The sequence below is a fragment of the Eubalaena glacialis genome, chromosome 3, assembly GCF_028564815.1.
Source record: "Eubalaena glacialis isolate mEubGla1 chromosome 3, mEubGla1.1.hap2.+ XY, whole genome shotgun sequence".
Classification (NCBI taxonomy): domain Eukaryota; kingdom Metazoa; phylum Chordata; class Mammalia; order Artiodactyla; family Balaenidae; genus Eubalaena; species Eubalaena glacialis.
In genome coordinates this window covers 167,205,894-167,230,869 of record NC_083718.1, presented here as the reverse complement: position 1 = coordinate 167,230,869, position 24,976 = coordinate 167,205,894, and the positions used below count along the sequence as shown (strand labels likewise).

General features: G+C 46.2%; 1 protein-coding gene across 1 annotated transcript in view; it reads right to left on the bottom strand.

The window, feature by feature from the left end:
* Positions 1-24,745, bottom strand: part of DLGAP3 (DLG associated protein 3) — a 37,841-nt gene extending 13,096 nt beyond the window's left edge. Inside the window, exons 1-6 of the mRNA XM_061186820.1 lie at positions 23,648-24,745; positions 19,213-19,418; positions 18,814-18,886; positions 7,090-7,303; positions 6,502-6,815; positions 6,033-6,118 (exon numbers count right to left, since the gene is read on the bottom strand). Of these exons, the coding sequence (XP_061042803.1) occupies positions 6,033-6,118; positions 6,502-6,815; positions 7,090-7,303; positions 18,814-18,886; positions 19,213-19,418; positions 23,648-24,745 (1,991 nt within the window). The remainder of the gene's footprint in view (positions 1-6,032; positions 6,119-6,501; positions 6,816-7,089; positions 7,304-18,813; positions 18,887-19,212; positions 19,419-23,647) is intronic.
* Between the last annotated feature and the right edge of the window lie 231 nt (positions 24,746-24,976).

Below are 24,976 nucleotides of genomic sequence, written 5' to 3'. Positions count from 1 at the left end.
ATATATACACTACCAAATGTTAAATAGATAGCTAGGGGGAAGCAGCCACATAGCACAGGGAGATCAGCTCGGTGCTTTGTGACCACCTAGAGGGGTGGGATAGGGAGGGTGGGAGGGAGACGCAAGAGGGAGGGGATATGGGGATGTATGTATACATATAGCTGATTCACTTTGTTATACAGCAGAAACTAACACAACATTGTAAAGCAATTATACTCCAATAAAGATGTTAAAAAAAAAAAAAAAAGGACTGACTCAGAACTGGAAGGCATGGGAACCACTGGCTCTGCCCTGAAGGAGGAGGAAGCTGCCTGTTGCCAGACACACCTGATGGCTTTCACACTTTGATGGCCCTTGAGATTGCTTTGTAGAATCACTCTTTTTTTTTACCAGTAAAGGAAGGATTTAAAATATATATATATATATATAACATGGAAAATGGGAGGAAGGAGTTAAGAAGGAAATTAAAGTGTTCCAAGGTTCTTGTTTTGTGCCTATTTCAGGATAGAAATACTAACTAATTTTAGACTTTATCAGAGACATATGAAATTAAGTATATTTGTTTAAAATTTGAGGGAAATCACTACTAAAACGTAAACTTCCAAACCAGTGGAGGGATGGAGGGAACAAGAGAAATAAAGTCACCTTGATTGGTTCAATAGAGGGCAGAAAAGTAGGGGAGGAGGAAAGCAAAGAAAAAGTATGTCCAGTTGAACATTTTTAAAGAGATGATAGAAATAAGGCCAAATAAATCAGTAATCAAAAAATATATAAATGGATTAAATCGGTCTACTTAACTCTAGCTCCATACTGCTTACAAGCAACATATCTAAAACATAAGGCTATGGAAGGCCGAAAGACAAAGGATGGAAGAAGATATAATGGAAAATTAATCAAAAGAAAGCAGATGTAGCAATAAAATCAGGCAAAATCAACTTCAAGGCAAAAACCAATAGTAAGGATGAAAAGCATCCTATTTAATGATAAAAGGGCCAACCCACCAAGAAGATACAATAATCATAAGCCTGAATACTAAATAGCATTCTCTCAAATTAAGAAAAAATTAATAAAATTCCCAGGGAAAATGACACATTCACAATCATGGTGAGACATTTTTAAAACACCTCACTCAGAACTGTTAGATCAGACATCCAAAAAAAATCAAAGATAAACATTTGAAAAATGCAATTTATAAGTCTGACCATATATACGCTATATGTGAATATGATGAAGGAAGCCTTGACAAATTCTAAGGAATAAATATCATACAGAATGCATTCTATGACCACAATGTAGCAAACCTAGAAATCAAAAGTGAAAAGGAGCCCCTCAAACAAAAAATACATTTGGAAACTAAAGAAAATAAAAAAATAAAAAATTCTTCTAAATAATTTACAAGTTAAAAAGGAAGTTATGATGAACTTCCTAAAGGAAGTTAGTTACAAACTATTTAGAACTGAACAATGAAAACACTGCATCCCAAAACTTATGAGATGCAGATATAGCAGTGTAATTAGAAGGGAATTTATAGCCTTAAAAACACGTTAGAAAATAAGAAATAGTGTTCAAGAGGCTGAAAAAAATCAAACATGGTAGAAGAAAGAAAATAACAGAGAAGTAGTAGAAGAAACGAAATATTAAAGATAAAAGAGAAACAATAGAGATGCTCACCCAAACCAAAAGCTAGTTTTTTTAAGACTAATAAAATATAATTTTAAAAATATATTAAAATGATAAAATATACAAACCTTGAGCAAAATGAATCAAAAAAGAGAGGTAGGGTATAAGCATGTGGTATTAGGAATAAAAAGGGGGGGCATAACCTATAAATATAATAAAAATGTGTAAAATTATAATACCATGAGAAAGAATATTTGTACCAAAAATTTTGAAAACTGTCAATTTTTATTAAATGGTCCATTTTTTAGAAAAATATAAATCATCAAAATTGACTGAAGAAGAAAAATAAAACCATAATAGATCAATAACCATGAAAGAAACTGAAGCTGTAGTTGAAAAAGTTTCTCTTATCTCAAAAAGGCCCAGATAGTTTTATAGGCAACCTTTACCAAACCTTTAAGGAACAGGTAATTCCTACTTTACACAAATCGTTTCAAAGAACAGAAACTGAGAGAATGCTACCAAACTCATTTTAGGAGTTTAGCATAACCTTAATGCCTGAACTGAATAACAACAATACAAACAAAATTGTAGGCAGATATCACTTATGAACATAAATATAAAAATCTTAAATAAAATAATAGCTATTCAAAAATCCAGCAACCTATATGAAAATAATACAGCAAGACTGTGACAAAAACTGTTAGAGTTCCATTTCCCATTCTTCTCTTTGTGTTTAGCCATAAGAACCCTGATTTTCGGGCTTCCCTGGTGGCACAGTGGTTGAGAATCTGCCTGCCGATGCGGGGGACACGGGTTCGAGCCCTGGTCTGGGAAGATCCCACATGCCGCAGAGCAACTGGGTCCGTGAGCCACAACTACTGAGCCTGCGCGTCTGGAGCCTGTGCTCCGCAACAAGAGGCCGCGATAGTGAGAGGCCCGCGCACCGCGATGAAGAGTGGCCCCCGGTCGCCGCAACTAGAGAAAGCCCTCGCACAGAAACGAAGACCCAACACAGCCAAAAATAAATAAATAAATAATTAATTAAAAAAAAAAAAAAAAAAAGAACCCTGATTTTCAGCTCTGCTCATTGCACATTGCTTCCCAATAAGAGACTATTCCACAGCACCTCCCTTGCATCTAGATGCCACCATGGGATGAGTTTTTAGCCAGTATGATGTGGGAAAGTGTTGTGTGTAACTTTCAGGAAATCATTTTTTTTCTTTTTCTCTTTTTTTTTTTTTTTTTTTTTTTTTGGCCTCACCGTGCAGCTTGCGGGATCTTAGTTCCCCGACCAGGGATTGAACCCGGGGCCACGGCAGTGAAAGTGCCGAGTCCTAGACCACTGGACTGCCAGGGAATTCCCGCAGGAAGTCTTTTTAAAAGGAAGGACTGCATCCTTCTCCTCTTTCTCCTTGGTACTGCTCAGAATGCAGACAGGATGGCTGGGCTTGAGCACCAGCTCCTTGGTTATGAGTGATATACAAAGGGTAGAAGATCAGCAAGACAGGAGGAGCCTGGGGTCCTGACACTGAACTTCTACATCCAGCCTTTTTCTTTTTTTTTTTGGTGAGAGAGAAATATACTGAAGACACTATTGAGACCCTGTTACAGCCAAACTTAATCCAAACTGATAATGGAATCAAGTGGGGTTTATCCCAGGAATGAAAGAATGGGTCAACATGGAAAATCTATTAATATAATTCACCACATTACAGATGAAACTATTAAATCTATGATCATCTAGGTAGATTCTGGAAAAGCACTCAATAAAATTCCACTCTCATTTTTTATTAAAAAATAAAAATTAAAAGCTCTTAGCCAACTAGGACTAGAAGGGAATTTCCTTAACCTGATCAATAGTATCCATCAAAATCTGTAGCAAACATCATCACACTTATAAGTGGGCCTTAGAAGATATTCACTAATGTCAGGAAGGACATAAGAGTGCTACACTCAACAGTAAACTAGAAGTCCTCTTCAATGCACTATTACAAGGGAAAGAAATTTTAAAAAATACAGATTTAAAAGAAATATCCTCATTTGCAGAAAATATAACTGACTATGTAGAAAACCCATCGTGATTTTCAGACAAACTTTGGGTCCTAATAAGAGAGAGCAGCAAGGTTGCTGAATACAAAATCAACATATAAAACTTAATAGTGTTCCCAGACACTGGTACTGCCCAACAGGAAAAAAAACAAAAAATCCCCAACATAAGATTGTCCATAATGCCTTTCTTCTGGATCATGAAAAAATTCTGCTTCCTAGCCTCCCCATACCCACCATTACTTCCCTGAAATTCATTCTCCACTCAGCAGCTAGTGATCTTTTGTAAACATAAATTAGATCATACCACACTCCTTCTTTAACCTTTTAAGGGCTACTCATTAGTTAGAATTAAATTCCAGTTCTTTATCATGCCCATGCTGTACATGACCTGGCCCCCACCTATTCTCCAGTCTACTCCCTCACCACTGTCCTGTCCTGTTCCACACCAGCCACGTGAATCTTATTTCAGTTCCCAATGCATGTCAAACTCTTTTCTGCCCCAGTGTCTTCACATATGCTATTCCCTCTTCCTGGAATGCTTCCTCCCCCGACCATCATCTGAGTGTTCCTAGTCAACCCTCAAGTCTCAGCTTAAATGTCACCTGCTTAACTTAAATAAAGTCCCTTCTCTCTTAGCGCCTGCTTTTTTCTTTCATATTCCCACCATAATTGTAATAATATCACATTACCTATTATACCACAGTGTGTAATCATATTTTTACTCATGGGTTGTTTATTCATTGCCTTGATTCCCTTCCAGGCCATAACTTCTACGAGGGTAAGAGTCATGTCTTCCACATTTCCCTGAGCATTTAACAGGCGCTGTCATATAACAGATGCTTAATAAGTATTTTCTGAATGAATCAATCCACAAATGAATGACAGAGGTTGCTGATATAGTCTGAGTCTCAGTATAATGCCTGCTGCACTCTTCCCAGGATTCAGGCTTGTTAGGAGGAATGGGGGGACCCCCAGGGGTCTATATGGATGAGGGACCAAGAAGCCTCAGGAGGGAGCAAATGGGGGCACATGGGCTTGGTTTCTGGTCCACAGGGCAGCATTAGAGTTGGGGGCAGTGTTCTGAACACAGAGCTGCACCCAGCCATGACTCCTATCCCACCTCTCAAGAACTCAAGTCATAGACTTGCAGAATTGGCTTTACCGTAAAGTGCTACTTTTCTGTGATCTTTGTGGAATATTAAGAACTTGGAGGACGGTAGCTTTCAGTAATAATGGGGGCAACAAGGGCGCCTTTTTGCCGCCCTCGATGGAGGCATTTACAGCTTCAGGAGCATATGGAGCTGCAGGGAGCTAGTGTGACAGTAGAGAAAAGTGATGAATCCCCACAGGAACCCCAAGAAGTCTTGATCAGGCGCACACACACACACACACACACACACACACACACACACACAAGATGCTCCCAGGGGATCCCAGAAATAGTTGGGGGAATTTAGGGAAGGTCTAAAACCCAAAAATGGCAACTGGGAACAGAGCTGTGAGGGACTGCTACTGGCACTCTAGTTTTATTCCTTCAAGGGGTGTGGCCTGGGCAACACAGATTACCACGAAACTCTTACAGCCTGCCCCAGGCAGGTTCCCAGACACCACACTTAGGGCCACTGGCCAGGGAGCACTGCAGCCCAGAGGGCAGATGGGCCACTATGACACTGCCAAATGGCCGTTAGAGAAAGCATCTTCCCATAGGAAGCCAACAACAGAGGGATTCCTCCCAGTATTCCCTCCAGAGCTCTCAGTGCTAATTTTTCAGTTCGAAATTAAGGAAACAATGTTTCTGAGGCCACCTAATGCCAGAATAGTGGCTGTTGATTTCTCTGGTACACCACAGACTCAGGCATATAATAGGTACTCCCAACTGGTTAAATGCTTGTGTGAGCCGAGTGGGGAGGAGTATTATATCTGCCAGGGGCCCCTGAGAGGCAGTCTTCATGTTTATTTGTTTCTTTTTGAGTTCACATACTTGTACACCACGGGCAGTAACGAGGGATTGGAAAAATCCTGTTATCCCCTATAAAGGACAATTGCTAGAGGCCTGCTTTGCACCTACCTGCTACTTCTCCCTACTACCCCGTTCCCGGGACCACTGTATTCTCCTGTCCACCTCACAGCACCTGGGACAGGTACGGGTACAAGGAGAATTCACTTTAGACTGCCCTGGTGACATCTCCGTGGAGAGCCTCTGTGGCTGCTCTGACACCTCCCCATTCAAAGGGCTTGTTCTCAGGACCAGGAAGAGAGGGTGTGCAGGGAGCCCAGGCCAGTGAGGTCGTTATGCATCCCTCTCTCCTCTTCTCCACCCCACCCCCAGCAAAGCCTGAGATATCCCCACTCGGACCCACCTCTTGTCTTCTTCCACCTGTACACCGATGGAGTGGAACTCTCTTCGACTCCTGTTCTCCGTGTCCGAGTCTGAGATAGTCTCCACCTGGTGGCAGGATTGGGAAGTCAGTGGTCAGGGCTAGACGGAGGGACGCAAGCCCTTCCCAGGGAGAAGGGCAAGCGATGCCTGAGCCCCAAGCCAGCTGGCAGATACTGAAAAGACAATCTGCCTGAACAAGACGAGAGACCCAGGAGGTTAGATGCATCAAGGTGCCAACCTCTGGGCACCGCTCTCTGCTCGCCAGGGGTGATGGTGTCAGGATGAGGGACAAGGATGTGGGCTGGGGCTGTTTGGAGCAGCCCCGTCGATGACCATGCTAAGAGCAACAGAGGAAAAGGTCTGTGTATCCAGAAGGCCCCACTGACCCCCTCAATCCATCCTCAACCGGACAGGGCCTGAACTTTCCTCGGCGCCTCCTCCTTCCATACCTGCACCCCGATGGACGGCCGCCACTTCCGCTGCCGCGCCAGGCTCCGCAGCTCCTCCCTGCCTGGAATGGTCTTGATGATGAGTGTAGGGGGCTTGGGGCTGGCCCGGGGTGGCACCGGCGCCAACTCCAGGGTGCGCGCGCCCATTGCCGGGCCGTCCAGCCCGTCTGCGGAGCTGCAGCGCCGGGCGGGGCCCTCTGCCGCGGTGAAGCTCTCATGGGCGGAGTCGGTGCTGCTCTGGGCGGTGATGGAGATGCGTGGCGGGGCCTGGCTTCCCGGTGGGATGGGGGGCGGGGCCTTTCTGAAGTTGAAGGCTGTGGCCAGGGAACGCAAAGACACATAGGGTGAGAAACACGTCCTGGCAGGTGTCTGCCACTCCCCACACCCACGCGGTACCACAGGACCCAGCAGCCACGCGTACTCCACGTGCTGCTACGTACAGAACCACGGATCCTCCTCCCCATCATCCGACCCAGAGAGGCAAGCGATCTGCCCAAGGTCACACAGCAGAGCCGTGACCAGGGCCAGAACCGGACCCAGATCGCTCTCCAACCTAGGCCGGGCCAGGGACAGAGGGGGCGTACTCACAGGAGCCGGGCCTCCCTGAGACAGAGGCAGGGGTAGCAAGGAGGGGCAGGCAGTCATCGTCTTGAGAGCAGCCGGCCTGGATGGCCCGGAGGTAGCTGTGGCTCCGCATGCGGAAACAGCCGGGCAGGTCCAGGGCGTCCACGGCCTGGGACTCCAGCTCCCCAAACACGGACCCGCACACGGCCTCCAACTGCTGGTTCAGCTCCTCGCTGAGCTGGGTACAGGGGCCAGAAGGACAGTTACCGTGGTGCTGAGATGGGATGGGGGCGTCTCTGAGGCACTTTGCCTTAGGAATATATCTAGTTCTGCAGAAGCTGTGTCTCTGTGTGACTCTTACGCCTTTGGACTAAAAGAAACCCTCACCCCCTGCAAAGAAAGATGGGGGCACCTCTGCCCTGTGCTGCTCGCCAGGCCTGCTTCGGGACCAGCCTTGGGGCCTAATCGTTCCTCTGAATACTCCTCCCTCGACCCCACCTATGCCTCTCCCAGACGTCTAGCTCGGGTGCCTCCAGACCACTCCATCTTCCTCTCCACCTGTCCCAGCCCTTCACGTTTCTCTCACCTGACCCTGGGGGGAGAGGACCAGAGAGCTGACAGCCACCCTCCTGCCAAGTATGGGGGTGGGGTACTGTAGGGAAGGACAACTTTTATTTTATTATTTATGACCAACTGCATTACAAAAATGATGGAAAGCAACCTATAGAGATAAAATCATGTGGCAGGAAGGAAATTAATGGGTACATAACGGAGCAAAAATTATCATCCTTCAAGTGTTCCAAGCCCTCCCCCACCTTCTGCCCACTAACTAGGGTTCTGGTTCAGCCTGCCGGTTCCTTCCCTGCCCTCATCCTCTGAGGAAAGTTCAGCCACTGCTGACTGAGGTTCTTGGTTTTGGTTTTGATATTTTGTGATGCAGAATCCATGGTGTTAAAAAAAATTGAAGCAACTAAGAAAAAGCAAAACAAAAATTTTGTTCATGGAACCATGTCACATAACACTGCACTAAGACTAAATATACCAGCGGCGGTAGCTTCATTTGCTTTATATGAGAAAACTGACACAAAGAAAATATAAAGGTAGGGAAGAAGGTGGTTCAGTGGTAAGCTCAACACCCAGAGCACAGGATGCTTGCACATTTGACCCTGAGCTTCAGAGCACCCATAGCTTCAAGGAGTATAGCTTCTGGGTTGCCCATATGGGCTATGTTGTGAGACCCAGCTGGACTCAAGTGCTGGCTCTGCTACTTCCTAGCAGTGTGGCCTGGGAACGTTATTTAAAGTTTTGGGCCTCGGTTTAATCACCTGTCAAATGGGAATGATAATGGTACCATCTTCATAGGGCTATTTAGGAGACTCAAAGAAAAACATGGGAGGCACTTGGTGCAGGTGAGCCCTCAATCAGTGCCACGGGATGGTCTCAGGGCCTACCTGGTAGACACAGGCCACCACTCATGACAGTCACACTATTCTTGTCACTGAGTCCAAGAGAAATTCCCCCATGGGTGACTGTGTAGAGGCCACTGGATGAAGTCATGGACAAGGTCCCCAGTAGCATCCACATGGTGAATGCGACAGCAAGTATCCCATGGCTGCATCTTGTGACCCCCCAAGAAAGATTCATGGCATCATATTTATGTACAGTCAACAGAGAAGGGAGTAGCTTGACCCATGTGTAAATTGCAGCTCAGTGTTTCCAAACTCGGCCCCCAAAACGTATATGACATTATATCACTAGAGTCTACCTCAAGTTGAGCAGGAATTTCCATCCTATTCTACAGATAGGCAAACTAAGGCTCAGAGAGGGCAGATGAATTATCCAAAGATGCCCAGCATGTAAGTGAGAAAACTAAAGTGCCCAGTTTCCTGTCTCTCCTGCCAGGCTGACTGAGCATCAGAATGTCCTGGAGAGCTTGTTAAACCTTTATTAACTCAGGCCCCACCCTAAGGATCTGAACCCAGGGTTCTCTAACTATAAGCCTCTCTTCACCTTGGCTGCTTTGAAGGTCAGAGCCAAATTTGCTGGAGATTCAGTGATTCCAACATGGGTCCAGTAATTAAAAAGAAAGACTGTCTGCAGGTTTTTCTAAAGGAACTTCATTACAAGTGTACAGAAATCACAGGCCGTGGACAAATCAATCCAAGATCCTGTAGACGTGAAGTTCTCCCATGTTTGTCTGGCACAAGCCACACTCCTGTGGCACCTGTGACTTTCACGACTCCTTGTGAGTCTACCTCTCATTTTCCTATCTCTTGACCTCTGTGGTACCAAGCACCGGTGGTACCTGAAGCTCAGGAGCTGATCTAACTCTTGCTATTTCTAGGCCGGGCTCAAGATACTTCCCAACTAGAACCAATCCAGCCCAGAGGGTCCCTCTGAAGCACAAGAAAGCTTATCTAACCCTAGCAGAGAGCATTTCGGTCTCAAGTCTGGACACCAAGGATGGAAGGAATCTCACTCTGTGGCTTATATCTGTATCTCCAGCTCTCTTCTCTGTGTAAAGCACTAGGCATAACATCTGGCATATAGCAGGTGCTCAGTAAACATTAACTACTATTATTAGTAGCAAGCAGTTCTTAAATCACAGTGACAATACCTCTCAAAGGCCTGTCTTTCCCAAGGGTTCTCAAGCTCTTGAAATCTCCACCATATGCTAGTCCCATGACCAATTCTATCCAAGGCAGACAGAAGGAGGGTGAGAAACTCTCTGGGGCTACACATATTCCATCTCTACTAGCCAAGAGGAGCTTCTGGCATTCCAATAAGGGACCAGGACCTAAGGGAAACGCAGACTTTTATAGACTCTCAGAGGAATACTGAATCTGAGCTGATCTTTACTGTATTACAAGTATGAAATTGTGACACTGTGCTGTGAATTCTCCTATTTTCCCTACACTGCCTTCCACCCTGCTCCCCGCAACTCGCACTTTAAGGAGAGTCAAAGCCAAAGAATCCTCTTGGGAAATGAGAACCTTAGCCTTTCTGCAAACCAGACTCAGAATCAGTAAATATTTCCAAGAATGTGGGATATTTAAAAGAAAATACTTTGTTTGGGTCTAACTGAAAATTGTCTGTACTAGAGTTAGTGGGTCCAACTGGGGACAAGGCAACATCTTGTATACTTTACATATGTCATTTGGTTTAGAAAACCTTGGAAAACCCTCCCATTTTAAAACATTCTAAAACACTTAATAAAATATAACAAACGTTTTATATGCATAACTGAGCTCACAAGAAAGCGAGATAAGTCCCCAGGGGACAAAAGCAAAGAGGAGACTGGAAAATCAGAATATTAACTGTGTGAGCCAATGCTGCAAACAGCCCAGTGGAGGGTGGGAGGCGGGGGCAGGGGTTGCTGGTCTCAGTAACCAAAGGGCTTAGATTTTAACACCCACTTGGGCCCACACGAAGCATGGAATTGGAAATGGGAACCTGCATAAAAGTAGGAAAGGGGAAAGCTTTGATGAAAAGACAAACTAGAAAAATCAATTATCAACACAGACTGACGACAAGGGAGCTAGTCTGTAGTCTAGGCACTGGGGAGAGGGGAAAGACGATAAATCTCCTAAGAATTTATACCCACAAGCTAATCTTCACACAGACCCAGCCTTCAGTTTCTGCATGGGCCAGACGCCCCCAAAATTAAAAATTAACATAAAAAGGTCCCAGACCGAGAATAGTTGAACAGAAGCAATTTAAAAATATTTTCTGAATGGTTCTGAAGAACCTAGGGGCAGGACAGGAATAAAGACGCAGACGTAGAGAATGGACTTGAAGACACGGGGAGGGGGAAGGGTAAGCTGGGACAAAGTGAGAGAATGTCATGGACTTATATATACTACCAAATGTAAAATAGATAGCTAGTGGGAAGCAGCCGCATAGCACAGGGAGATCAGCTCAGTGCTTTTTGACCACCTAAAGGGGTGGGATTGGGAGGGTGGGAGGGAGACGCAAGAGGGAGGAGATATGGGGATATATGTATATGTATAGCTGATTCACTGTGTTATAAAGCAGAAATTAACACATTATTGTAAAGCAGTTATACTCCAATAAAGATGTTAAAATAAATTAATTAATTAATTTAAAATATTTTCTGGGGGACCCACTCCTAATCCAGGCTGATGAGGGTTCTCAAAGATAAAGCTCCATTGAAGATGAGCTCATATTAAACTGTGTGGTAGACAACCTCTGACACAGCTCCTAATCATCTTCACCTCCTGGCATTCACATCCTTGCATAGTGTCCTCCTCTTGAGTGCAGATTAGACCTATTGGTCCACTTCTAATGAATAGAATATGGCAGATACAATGGCATGTCACTTCTGAGATTAGATTACAAAAACACTGTGGCTTCCATCTTGGACACTTTCTCTCACCATCTCTCTCTAGGAGTCTTTGCTCTGGGGGAAGCAAGTTGTTATGTTGTGAATTGTGTTATGTTGTAAGCCATATGGTGAGTCCCACACATCAAGGATCTGAAGCCTGCTGACAGCCATGTGAGTGTGGAAGGGGATCTTCCTCTAGGCAAGCCTTGAGATGACTTGGCCAACACCTTGATGAAGCCTGTGAGACATCTGATCCATGTGGCACCCAGCTAAGCTGTGCTTGGATTCCTGACCCACAGAAATTGTGAGATAATAAATATTTTTTGTTTTAAGACACTATGTTTTGGGGTAATTTATTATGCAGCAATAGATCACTAATGCAAACAGTGACATAAACAAGAACTAAACTTCTACTGAGTGAAGCCGTTGAGAATTCAAGGTTTATCGGTTACAGCAGCTAGTGTTACCTTAGCTAAAACAGATTAGCTTTTAAACAATGTTTAAATTTTCTAAAACTTAAAAGATAAATAAAACTGAAAACATAAGGATAGAATAAAAGCTTTGAGGGACTTCCCTAGCGGTCCAGTGGTTAAGACTCCACGCTTCCACTGCAGGGGGCACAGATTTGATCCCTGGTTGGGGAACTAAGATCCCACGTGCCGCGTGGTGCGGCCAAAAAAAAAAAAGCTTTGAACAAACCAGAAAGATTTGAAAAGGGACTAAATCAGATTTCTAGGGGGCAAAGGGGGAAATTTAAAACACAACTAATGAGTAAATGAAACACAATTGAAGAGAAAAATAGTGAACCAGTGAATAGTGAATAATATCTGAGGAACTTACCTAGAAGGCAACATAGAGAGGTAAAGAGATGGAAAATATGAAGGAGAGAATAAAAAGGCCCCAAATACAACAAATAAGAGTTCTAGAGCGGGGACTCGATAAAATGTAGAAGAGGCAATATTCAAAGGGATAATAATAGTCACTGAGAATTTTCCAGACTTCTGACTTCAGACACAACAGAGTGAGGATACCAAATCCTATCCCCCAAGACAACTATAAAGCTGCACAAAACTGTCAAAAACAACCATTTTATCACTCTGAAAATCAATCAAAGGTATACAGCAAAGAAACACATTCATGAAAATTACTGAACTTTGGGTAAGAACAGCATGAGTCTGTGGTGTCCTTGCCTGGGGCTGCTCCCATTACCCAAGCTCCCAGCTCTATCTGTTGCAATAGTTCAAAAAGGGTGGGCCAGGCTATGAAAAACCAGCTGCTTCACTGCAACTAACAAAGGGAGCTCACTTAATTTTGAGCATTGTCTGTTATAGTGTCAAGAATAGGAATAACCAGCAGCACTGCCAAGCTGAGGTTTCAGCACTGTTTGGGGGCAAGCAATGGGACTGTCAGACTAGACAGGGATTTGATGGGGAGTTCCAGGGAGTAAGATAGCCATAGAGAGTTTGATAAGCTCTTCACATAGTCTGGGTTAACTAGAGGCTGGGTGCATGTACAACAGAGATCAGAGAGGCCTTGAGCCCACCCACATATCCTTTGCCAATGGAGTCTGTGCATACGTGCAGAAGAAATGCAAGAGAGCCTGGTGAAAAGTAAAAGCCAGAGACGGCTTGAAAACGGCACAGTGTTTGTACTCCCCAGTTCACACATAGAACCATAAAAGGAGAGAGGAGAAGTCTTACGGGCTTGAAGTTTTTGAGCACAACCTCTGATCAATCTCTGGCTGGACATTAAGCTATGCAGAGACAGGGTCAACCCCTAGGAAACCAGGCTTTAAAATAAAAACAAGAAAGAAAAACAATTAGTGGAGAAATCAGAGGCTGCATCTGGAATCGTAGATAGATTTCACAGACTTAGCCCAGGGATTAACAAACAAACAAACAAAGCAATAACAATCTTCAAGAGGTAAAATAAGAATCCAGAGTTGCTACATTATCTAAAATGTTCAGTATTCAACCAAAAAATTTGTGACACATGTAAATAAACAAGAAAATGTGAATGTCCCCAAACATTTGATTTATCAGACAAAGACTACAAAGCAGCTATTATAAGAATGTTCAAAGAACCAAAGGAAAGCATGTTTAAATATTTAAAGGAAAGTATGACAACAGTGACAGCATTAATAGAAAATCACAACAAAGAGAATTTTTTTTTAAAAAGAACAAGAAAAGGACTTCCCTGGTGGCTCAGTGGTTAAGAATCCGCCTGACAATGCAGGGGACATGGGTTCAAGCCCTGGTCCGGGAAGATCCCACATGCCGCAGAGCAACTAAGCCCATGAGCCACAACTACTAAGCCTGCACTCTAGAGCCTGCGAGCCACAACTACTGAGCCCACGTGCCACAACTACTGAAGCCCATGAGCCTAGAGCCCCCGCTCCTCAACAAAGAAAAGCCACCACAATGAGAAGCCCGCACACCTCAGTGAAGAGTAGCCCCCGCTCGCCGCAACTAGAGAAAGCCCTCACGCAGCAACGGAGACCCAACCAGCCAAAAATGGCAGCCAAAAATTAATTAATTAATTATTTTTTAAAAAGAACAAGAAAAGAATCAAATGGAAATTCTAGAGCTGAAAAGTATAATAACTGAAATTAAAAATTCACCAGAAGGGCTCAGCATAAAAAGTGATCAGTAAACTTGAAGATAGATGAGTATAGATTATCCAGTATAAAGAACTGAATGGGGAAAATGACTGAATAGAAATGAACAGCGCCTCAGAGACCTATGCAACAACATCAGGTATACCAGTATGCATGTAATGGGAGTCCCAGAAGAAGAGAGAGAGAAAGAGGAAGAAAAAATATTTGAAAAAATAATGGCCCCAAACTTTCCAAATTTGATGAAAAACATTAATCTACAGATCAAAGAAACTCAATGAATCCAAAGTAGGTTAAACACAAAGAGATCCACACCCAGACACATTACAGTCAAAATGTTGAAAGACAAAGAGAAAATCTTAACAGCAACAAGAGGAAAACAATTCATCGCATACAAAAAAAAAAAAACCCAATATGATTAAAAACTGGCTTTTCATCAGAAACAATGAACACCAAAGGCAGTGGAATGGTATAGTGAAAGTGCTAAAAGAAAAAAACTGTCAACCAGGAATTCTATATCCAGCAAAACTATCCTTCAAAAAATGAAGTAAAAATAAAGACATTTCCAAATAAATACAGACTGAAGAAATTATTGCCAGCAGAACTATCTTACAAGAAATACTAATGGAAGTTCTTCAGGTTAAAAGGAAGTGACAACCAGTAGTAACTCAAATCCACAGGAAGAAATGAGGAGAACCAGAAATGGTAAATATGTGAGTAAATATAAATAGCTCTATAAATATATTTTTCACATTTTTTTCTCTCAACTTCTTTAAAAGACATAAGCAAAGCAATTATTATAACACTATTATTGGTTTATAATAATTTTTAGGTTTATAACACAGGTATAGGTAATACATATGACAATAATAGCACAGAAAAGGGAGAGAGAAAGGAGATATATTAGAGCAGTGCTTCTGTATTTTACCAGAATCAATTAGATTTTAATAAGTTAAGATACACATTGTAATTTCTAGTGCAACCACTAATAACTTGAATAAGATAGTAAAAAGGAATTAACGAAAAGAAATTAAAATGGTACACAAAGTATTTAATACAAAAGAAGGTAGTAAAGGAAGAACAGAGGAACAAAAATGACATGAGACAATCCAACCATATCAATAATCACATTAAATGTGAGTAGACAAAACACTGCCATTCAAAAGGCAGAGATTTTCAGACTGGATAAAAAAGCAAGTAGATAGAAAGTAAAAAGAAGGAAAAAGATGTACCAGCAAACAGTAACCATGAGAGAATTTTCCAGATTTGATGAAAGATATGAATCCTCAGATTCAGGGAACACACCACACACACACACACACACACACACACCCCATAGAGAAACTGTAGGACACCAAAATCAAGGGCAAAATCTTGACAACAATCAGAGAGAAATGAAAATAACCAACAAAGACTATTAGATTGATAGTAGACTTCTCCACAGCAACAACAGAACAGATGACAGAGGAATATCATCAAAACACTGAGAGAAAATAAATGTTGACCTAAAATTCTGTAATAAGCTAAATTATATAAAATAGTGAGAGTAAATGACATTTTTGGTTAAAGGCAGAATTTGCCACTAACAGACACTCACTGAAAAAAGTTACTAAAGAATTTACTTTAAAAGGAAGAAATGAAATGTAAGAAGGTATAGTGAGGGGGGAAAGGTAAAAATGTGAAGTATTAGTAATACTTAGTATTAGTAATACTACTAATCAAGTATTAGTAGTATAAAAGTTAATAACAATAATAAAGACTAATTGAGAGAGGTAAAAAAAAGGTGGGACTAAAATACTGGGCAACTGGTACATGTAAGAAGGGAAGAGGTGATCAAAAGTAAAGTGTCCTAAGGTCTTTACATTGTTCAGAAGAAGGGTAGAAGTAATTGTCAATCTGAGACTTTGCTAAGTCAAATATGCACATGAAATTATAAGAATAACCACAAAAATAATGAAATTAGTATATATAACTGCCAAATCAGTGTGGGATTTGGTGAAGAGAAAAATGAAGAAAATCCAATTGATCCAAAAGAAGGCAGCAAAGGAGTAGAAAAGCATCACCCAAAAGGCAGGATAAATAGATGGCACAAAATAAGATGACAGAAATGAATCCAAGCATATCAGAAATCACAATAAATATAAATGTATTAAACTCTCAAACAACTGTCAGAATGGATATAAAATAAAATATAGCTATAAACTACTTACAAAAGACATACCTAAAACATAAAGAGACAAAAAGCTTTAAAGTAAAATATAGGAAAAGATGTTCTAGGAAAATACTAGAAGGGTAAAAAGTGATAAAGATAATAGAGTGACGTCGCTAGTTCATTAAACCTGTTTCCTCTTCTGTAAATCAGGCGTTATAAACCATGCCCCCCTGGAAAAATATGTAAAGTGTACATGATGTTAGATAGTGTAAAGTGATAAAAAGAAGAAGGGGGGGGAGGAAGAGGAAAAGGAGAAGAACAGAGAAGGGAAACGGGAAATGTTGAGAGGGGTTAAAATTAAAATTTAGAACGTTTGGGTAAAGACCTGAAAGAAGCGAGGGAGCAATCCATGGGAGTATCTGGGAAGGAGAGATCCAGGCAGAGGTAGCAGCAAAGGACTTAAGGCTGAAGCACACGTGTGGTGTAGGAGGTGCAGCAAGGAGACCAGTGTGGCTGGAGTGGGTGTGGGATGGGAACAGTGTTAGGACAGGAACTCAGAGGTAGCAAGGGCCAGATCATGCAGGGCCTTATACATCATAGTACAGTGTTTGACTATTCCCCTGAGCAAGGTCTTGATTGAATGCAATTTTATTCTTAAATGATCACTCTGGCCATATTATGAGAGAATGAAGTGGAGCAAGGACAAGTGCAAGAGATCAACTAGAAAGCAGTGCAACAGTCTAGACAAAAGAACATGGTGACTTGCACTGACGTGCTGGCAGTGGAGATGGTGAGGAGTGATTGGATCCTGGAAATACTTTGAAGGTGGGACCAACAGGATTTGCCGAAGGGTTGGACATGGGATGTGTGAGAGAGTAAGGAGTCCAGACTGACTTCAGTGTTTTAGATCAGAGCTCCTGGAAGAATAAAATTGCCATTATCTGAAATGGAGAAGACATTGGATGGAGTAGGAAATTTGAGGAGGGAGAAAAGGGTACCAGCAGTTTGGTTTTGAACATCTTAAGTTTGAGATGTCTACTCAACATCCAAGTGAGATTTCAACACACAGATATATATGCATTTATGGGAGAATGTGGGCTGGTGATAGACATTTGGGAGTCATCAGGCTCTCAATAATATTCAAAGCCATGAGCCTGGATGAGCTCACCCAAAGAGTGAGTGTAGGAAGAAGTCCAGGAACTAAGCCCTGGAAAACTCCAGTGTTCCAATCCTGAAGAGTTTGTGGGCGCCAGTGACACAGACTAAGAATAGGCAACCAGAGAGAGAAGCTACAAGAACCTAAAAGGTGTGGTGTCCTCAAAGCCAACTGAGAAAAGTGTTTCAGGAAGGAGAGAGTCATCAGCTGCGTTAGATGTTGCTGATGGATCAAGTAAAACAAGGGCTGAGCATTAACTAGTGGGTTTAGCAACATAGACTGGTCTTCTGTGAAAAGATGGCTGTGCCAATCAGATTCCCTGATTCAGGAAATGTAACAAAGAAATGCTGAGAGACTGCAGCAGCAAAACCATGGGAGCCAACCTGGACGGTCTTTGCATTGCTTTTTTTCCCCAGCAAACAGTAAAAATAGCTAACCTTTATTGAGTGCTGGCTGTGTGCCAAGAACACTATTATGATGCCTATTTTTAAATAGGGAGAGTGGGGCTCAAAAAAGTCAAGTAACTTGCCCCAGGTCACTCAGCTGGTAAGTGGCTGAGCTGGAATTCAAACCCACCTCATGCATTTAATTACTAAACTGCACTGCCTCCTTTAGTTAAGGGTAAAGTCTACACTTAGGTATAGAACTCACACTTGTAAAATACCAGTGTGGGGCCAGGTACCTTGTGTTTGCATATATTTTCTCACTGAACTCACAAAACCCCTGTGAGATAAGCATCATTACAATTGTCATTTCAAAGATGAGCCAACAGGGGCTTCCCTGGTGGCGCAGTGGTTAAGAATCCGCCTGCCAATGCAGGGGACACGGGGTAGAGCCCTGGTCCGGGATGATCTCACATGCCGCGGAGCAACTAAGCCCGTGCGCCACAACTACTGAGCCTGCGTGCCGCAACTACTGAAGCCCGCGCACCTAGAGCCCGTGCTCCGCAACAAGAGAAGCCACCGCGATGAGAAGCCCGCGCACTGCAACGAAGACACAGCACAGCCAAAAATAAATAAATAAAATAAAATTTAAAAAAAAAAAAATGAGCCAACAGAGGCGTTGAGAGGGAGGTATCTTGCCAGTGTTCCACAGGGTGGAGTGGAGGGGAAAGAACTCAAGCCCTGATCATCTCTGAGACTGCAGTTCTGCCTATTCCCGGTCTGTACACTCAATCTTGCCTTTTACATGGGGTGGGTTGGGAGCAATCAGGCCACGAAAGGGCTGGGGAACCTCAGAGAACTGACGCTGCCCTTACAAGTTCATCACTTTTGAGGATGCTTGGTGGTTTTTAAGGATGTGACTCTCTGAGATCCTCAGTCTGAGTCAGCTCCAGGAGTCCCAAGGCAGGCTTCCCAGCTCCCCAGAACCAGACCTGTGCTCTCTCCATGGGCAGATTCCTGATTTTAAGGCCTAGGCTGAGCATGGGACTGAATCCCCCTTCCCACCCTTTCCTTCCAGCATGCTGGGCCTCTCCCTACCTGTCCGGTGGTGAGGGAACGGCTATAGCCAGGGATGGAGCTCCGGGGGTGGATCCGGGGCGGGACACAGCAGCTGGGAAAGGTCAAAATTCCAGATTCAGAATGGGGGTCTGCTAGGAGGTGGGGGAGGGGAATGAGAGTACTGAGGCCCCTGAGCGGGTTCTAACCCTCAGAAATCCCAGAGATCCCCAGGAGACTCCTGGGTAAAGGGATTCTGCCAAAGAGACATTCAGATAGGGGCTATCACAGGCACCCCCTCTTTATATGGGGCAGAGCAAGACTGCCCAGTTGACCCCTAAGCAGGGAACCTGACTGGTACCCACTCTATGCACATCTCCTACAGGCACCCAGGATCAGCATCCTACACCCCACCCCCACCCCAGCTCTCCCTGTCCTTACTTGATCCGGGCCTGGTCCACGCTGGAGGAGCGGCGGGTGGTAAAGCGCCGGGCGACCGCTTTGGGAGATGTCTTGGGGCTGCCTTCTGAGTCTCCACTCTCCTCATCCCCCATGGCTTTGATGTAGCTGCCGCTCCGCATCCTGCGGCAGGGGATCTCCCCGTCCTTGCCCCCAGTGGGGTAACCCCCCCAGTCATCTTGCGGCACCTGCAGGGACAAGGGGCCTCTATCTTTCAGACAAGTCCCCACTAAATCTGGAAGCCGGGACCCACATTCTCCACTGCCAGTGGGAGACACTCAGCCCTGGCTCAAGCAGGCCACGTTCAGGAATGCGCAGAGGCAGAGCAGGCGAGGTCTCCGCTACAGGAGATGCCTCATCATCCTCCACGTGCCTTTTGCTACTTAATTGAGGACCACCTAGAGAGTCTAGGCGCTGACAGGCCAGGTGCCAAGAGGTTGAAGCTCAGAGGTCAAAGTGACCTACGTCAATCTCACCCCTAGCAGTAAAGCGTCACCTGACCTCAGTGACCTTTCACCCCTCCTTCTCCTTCATCCTCTTAACTGCTTATATCCCAAATCCTCTAACTTTCCGCCTCCCTTCTGTGAAGAGACACAGAGGGAGTGACATCAATTTGTGTTTCAGAAAGAGCACTTCAACAGTCCAAACAGAGGATGGATTGTGGAGGGCCAGGAGCAGGGCAGGGGCTCAAGTGGCGAGACGGAGACCAATTAAGAGGCTGATGCTGTTATCCAGGCAAGAGATGATGAGGCTTAAATTAAGACAATGACAATGAGGGGGAAGAGGAGATGGAAATGAGAGGTGTTAAGGAGCATCAGTGAGCCTGATTAGACGTGGGGGGTGAGGGGGTGGGGAGGAGTCGATGATGACTGAGATGTTGCTGGCTGAGGACCTGGGGGAATGGTGCTGTCGCTCACGGAGCCACAGAATCCCAGAGAAACAGGTTTGGGGGAAAGGTGATAGGTTCAGCGTTGAGCATCTTGAGCTGGCAGAGAGCTGTGGAGCAGGTGGTTGGGCGTTTGGTTCTGGAGTTCAGTGGAGAGACCTGGGCTGGAGGCAGACGTGGGGGAGTCATGGGTGGCAGCTGAATCCACAGGAGAGAATGAAACAGCCCAGGGGAAAGAAGAAAGAGAGGTGGGAAGGGATCCACTGACATTTAAAAGGGGACTGCGAAGAAAGGGAGAGGAGCCTATGAAGTCACCTGAGAAAGAGTGGGCAGAAGGGTGGGAGGGAAGTCAGGAGAATGCTATGTCATGGAAACAGGAGACATTTCCAGAATAGAAGGAGTTGATAATGTCAAATGCCACAGTGCACGCAGAGGTTAGTGATTCGGGCTAGGGAGTTAGAACCGTGTTCAAATTCTGGCCCCATCACTTGCTAGCTGGGTAAACTTGAGCAGAACTGATTCATCTCTAAGCCTCAGGTTCCTCGTCTGTGAACTGGTGATGATAATTATGCCCACTTCACAGCATTGGTGGGAAAGATAAGTGAGCCAATATAGAGTGCCCAGCACAGAGTAAGTGCCCAATGTTGACCATTGTTATTATAAGCATTGAAAGGTACCTTTCAAGGAGAGCTCTCAAGAGACCATTGGTGACCACTCCCAGGACATTTTAGAGGACAGGGGTGTGGAAGTCAGACTGTAGTAAAGGGGAGCGTGAAAGGAAGTAAAGGAGTGGAGTCTGCACTCTAAGAACTTGGAAATGAAGGGAAGACAGGAGGGAGATGGAAAGGGGTATGGGGTTGAAGAAAGATTTTTTTTTTTAGGATGAGAGAGATTTGGGCATGTTTGCAGGATGAGGGAAAGAGTCAGTAAAGAGACAGTCTTTAAATGTGGGGAGGAATGGGGGACAGCTCATGGACAGAGGGGATCCCAGAGAGATAGGCTCAAGCCCTGTGGAGGCGTCATCCTGGGATGGGCGGTCCTGGCTTCTCCTCTGAGCCAAGAAGGAAGGGTATGAGGGTGGCGGGGGATCTTGATGAGTCCACTGACAGGAAGGTGAGGGAGTCTGGGATGGTCGGCCTACACTGTGAAGAATGAGGTGTAATGAAGGCATGCGGGAGGGGCCCAGGGCAGGTAGCGAAGATTTAAAACACCTGTTGAAAAGAACAGGTTAAATGGGGTGGGGGTCAGGGTTCAGGGAGAGCATAGGGTTCAGGAGAGGAATAGAGATTCTGGGGTGGGACTAAATGAGGGGTCAGAGATCAGTGTGAGAACAGGGATGGGATGGGGCCCCATGAAGGAGCCCTCAGGGGGTGAGGCGGACGGGGCTCGGTGGGGGGCTGGGCTCAATCAGAAGATGGGAACGCAGGGAAGAGACGAGGCTCCATGAAGGAACAAGGGCTCCGAGTGAAAAGAGGGATTCTGGAAGAAGTCTGAGAGAGAGCTGGCATCCAGTAGGGGAACAAGGTCTCAACAAAAGGACTGGGGATCCAACAAAGACACCTGGTCTGATGTGGCCAGCTTCCCCTGCTTTTGTGCCGGGGGGGCACCAGTCTGTCTAGAGAGTCCCTGCAGCCCCTTGTTCTCCCCCAAACAGGCTCAGGCTTTCCAGTCCTAAGATTCCCTGGAACCCCGGCCCCTGATAGATCCTTCCCCTTCCCCATACTCTACAGAGAGGAGCCACAGAGGCAGAGGGAGGCAGATGGGACAGCCAGGGCACGCTCTGCACACTGCAGGGCTCCCACTCCATAGCCACTGCAGAGCTGCTGGCTTCTCTGCAGGACACTGTGAGTTGCATGTTAAAAAGGAAGCCCCCAGGGAGGTGAGGGCAGCCCTGGAGAAGCAGCAGGGAGCAGCGGAGTGGTGGCAAGGTTGCAGGGATGGGAGAAGAAGGGTTGGTGATCTCTCCTCGGCCCTTTCTGCTGGACCCTTCAATCCCCAGCTTAGAGCACCTCTCTCCCAGGGAGGGGGCAATCCAAGGCCAACCCAGAAGTCCTGAATCCTAGAAGTCTCCAACCTCCCCTTCTGTCTCCCACCCCTTCCTGCTTCCACTGTGGCCCTATCTGTTCCCTTGAGCTTTTGTGAGTTCCCCACCCAGGAGAGCCCTAACATGTGAACAACTTACCAAAAAGGCCAGTGACACCCAAAGACACATGCAAGCTCAACTCTCCACACCTTTGAACGTGCTGTAGCCTCTTCCTGGAACACCCTTAAATCCTGGAACTTCTGCACTCAACTAACTCCAAATTCTCCACTGAGATTCTGCTCAGGGGACATTCTTCCTAGAAGTTGTTCTGGCCACCATCACCCAGGTGGGTGAGGTGCCTCCTCTGGGCTCCCAAGGCTCCCAAGGCTCTCTCCTCTCACAGCCTCATCACAGTGTATTCTACCTGATGCCTTGTCTATCCCACCTTTAAATGGTGAGCTCCTCCCAAGCAGCGTCTGTGTCTTCATCTTTGTATCCACAGCACCCAGGAAATGCTCACTGAATGAATGGATGCAGATTAACTATGAGGAACGTGGGTTTGGGGGATAACCCTAAGTCTACTGGACTTCTAGAACTTGTCTAGACTTTTCCTCCTAAAACTACAGCAGGGCTCAGGAAAGCATGTCAGGGGATATGAGAGGGGAGCGTAAGGCAGAGAAGAGGAAGGTTGATGGCAAGAAGAGCCCCTGACCCCATCTCAGTAGGAAGACGGAGAGGGGACAGTGAGAGATGGATGAAGGCTCCATAAGAAGAAGGGGTCAGAGCTCTTAGCCTCACCTGCAGACACCATAGAGTTGGTAAAAGATGACAGGGACAGTGTGCTAGCTATCACCTGCACCATCCACTCTCAGGAAGCCCTGGCCTGCTGCTGTGTCTGGAGCTCAGACTTCAGTGTGAAGCCCAGCCTGGGGAAACCCGTAAGACAGGCTCCCAGGCTCTTCCACAGCCTCACGGGTGTCCTACTGCAGGTTCCCCAGAACGACAATCACCAGCAGAGGCGCATTCTGGAAATAACTGACCTTCACATTCAAACAATATCTGGACCACCCAGATTTGGGCAGAAAAGAGGTCTGGAGAAGGCCTAGGGGCAAGAGGACTGCTTTCCAACTGCTGACCTCCAATCTTGGGGAAGCTACAGGCAGGGAGCACCACACTGTCCTGTTCACTGTCTACTCTCAACCTCATTCCGCCTCCAGCCTCACAAGGTAGAGGCCAGCACAGCTCGCCCAAAACATCAGGTAAAGGAAAAGTCTTCCTGGCACTGACACACAATATCAAAATAGAAGGGCCCCTTCACTGCGCAAACAGGGAAACTGAGGTCCCAAAAGGGGCTCAAGGCAATACAGTGAGGCAGGGAAGAGCCTCCCTGACTCCAGACCCTCTATCCTGGGAATAGCTGGCTCCCACCCAACCCTTTCCACAGCTCCCTGGGTGACAACACTGATGAGGGCTGAGGACCCTGTTTCCCACCCCCACCAAAGCCTCACCTGCAGATAGTGATAAGTCCTGGTTTTGGCCTTGGCCTCCGGACCCAGGAGCCCCTTGCCTGGCCCGGCCCCTGGGTATCCATCCCGGCCCTGGCTGACCATCATGGTATGCCAGGCACTTCGCTTGACCGATTGTCCATCCAGTGACATGGACATGCCAGTGCAGGCAAGACAGCGGCCTTCCGACCCGCCCGAGCGCCCCTTGAAGCTCAAGTCCCGGTAGGACCCATCTGGAGCCTCCAGGCAGAAGGGACCACCAGGCTCCCCAGGGGGCCGCCCACCGGCCAGGAAGCCGCTGTCACTGTCCAAGTTGTCATCGGAGCTCCACCAGCCCGCGGCCTTGGCCTGGTGCCGTCCATCCCCCTTGCGGTCCTTGCTCTTGCTCCTCTTGCCATGCCGGGACTGGTGGTGGTGGTGGTGGTGGTGATGGTGGTGGTGGGAGGTGTGGAGGCCTCCAGAGCCCGGGCCAGGGTAGCTGTCTCCGCCGGAGCCACCTCTGCCCTCAGCCTTGGGCCCATTATAGTCCCGCTTCCCTGGCGCCTCCAGAGAGTGGGACTTGGCAAACAGCTTCTGCACGGAGTGAACCAGGTGCCGGATGCGGCTGGGGCTCTCGCTGCGGGCCTCCGGGGTGGTGCCAGACCCTGGCCCGGGCCCGGCCCCCGCTGGACCTCGCTGGTATGGCAGCGTGTGGAAGCCATCTTGTTGAACGGGCAACTGCTTTTCAAACTGGTCCAGAAGTGTGGGAGGCAGGCGGGGGGCACCCTTGCCCTGTGGGTGGCCCACACAGTCTTCACAGGTGTCGAAGGGGCCCTGGCCAGGGTACATCCTGGGGAAGGTGCTGCTACCCCCCCCAACCCCGGCCCCTCCTGGCCCTCCCTCGGGGCCTGTTGATGGCCCCTCACTCAGGCTCAGGGGCCCTTCAGGAGAAAGGTGTCCCAGGCCAGCTCTTGGGGCACAGAAGCGGGGCTCGGTGGAGAAGGCCTCCCCGGAGCCCAGCAGGTATGGAGCCCTGGCAGCGGGGCCCACGTCCATATGCTGCTGGTCGGCAAAGCGGGCTGGGCGGGGATGGCTGCCTCGGTCGCCATGATAACCCCTCATGGCCTCAGCAAGGGCTCTTCATAGTGTTGGGGGCCAGGCCCCAGGAACCTCCTGGGAAAATAGGAAGCAGTGGGATTAAGATTGAACAACAGGCCACTTCACCTGAAACTATCTTTTATTAGGTACTCTTATATCCCTTTAGGTAGTGCATGCCAATTTAGTGTGATTAATTCTACTATCTTTCCACAAATGGGCTTAAAAGCCTTAAAACAGTCATACTAGACAAAGATG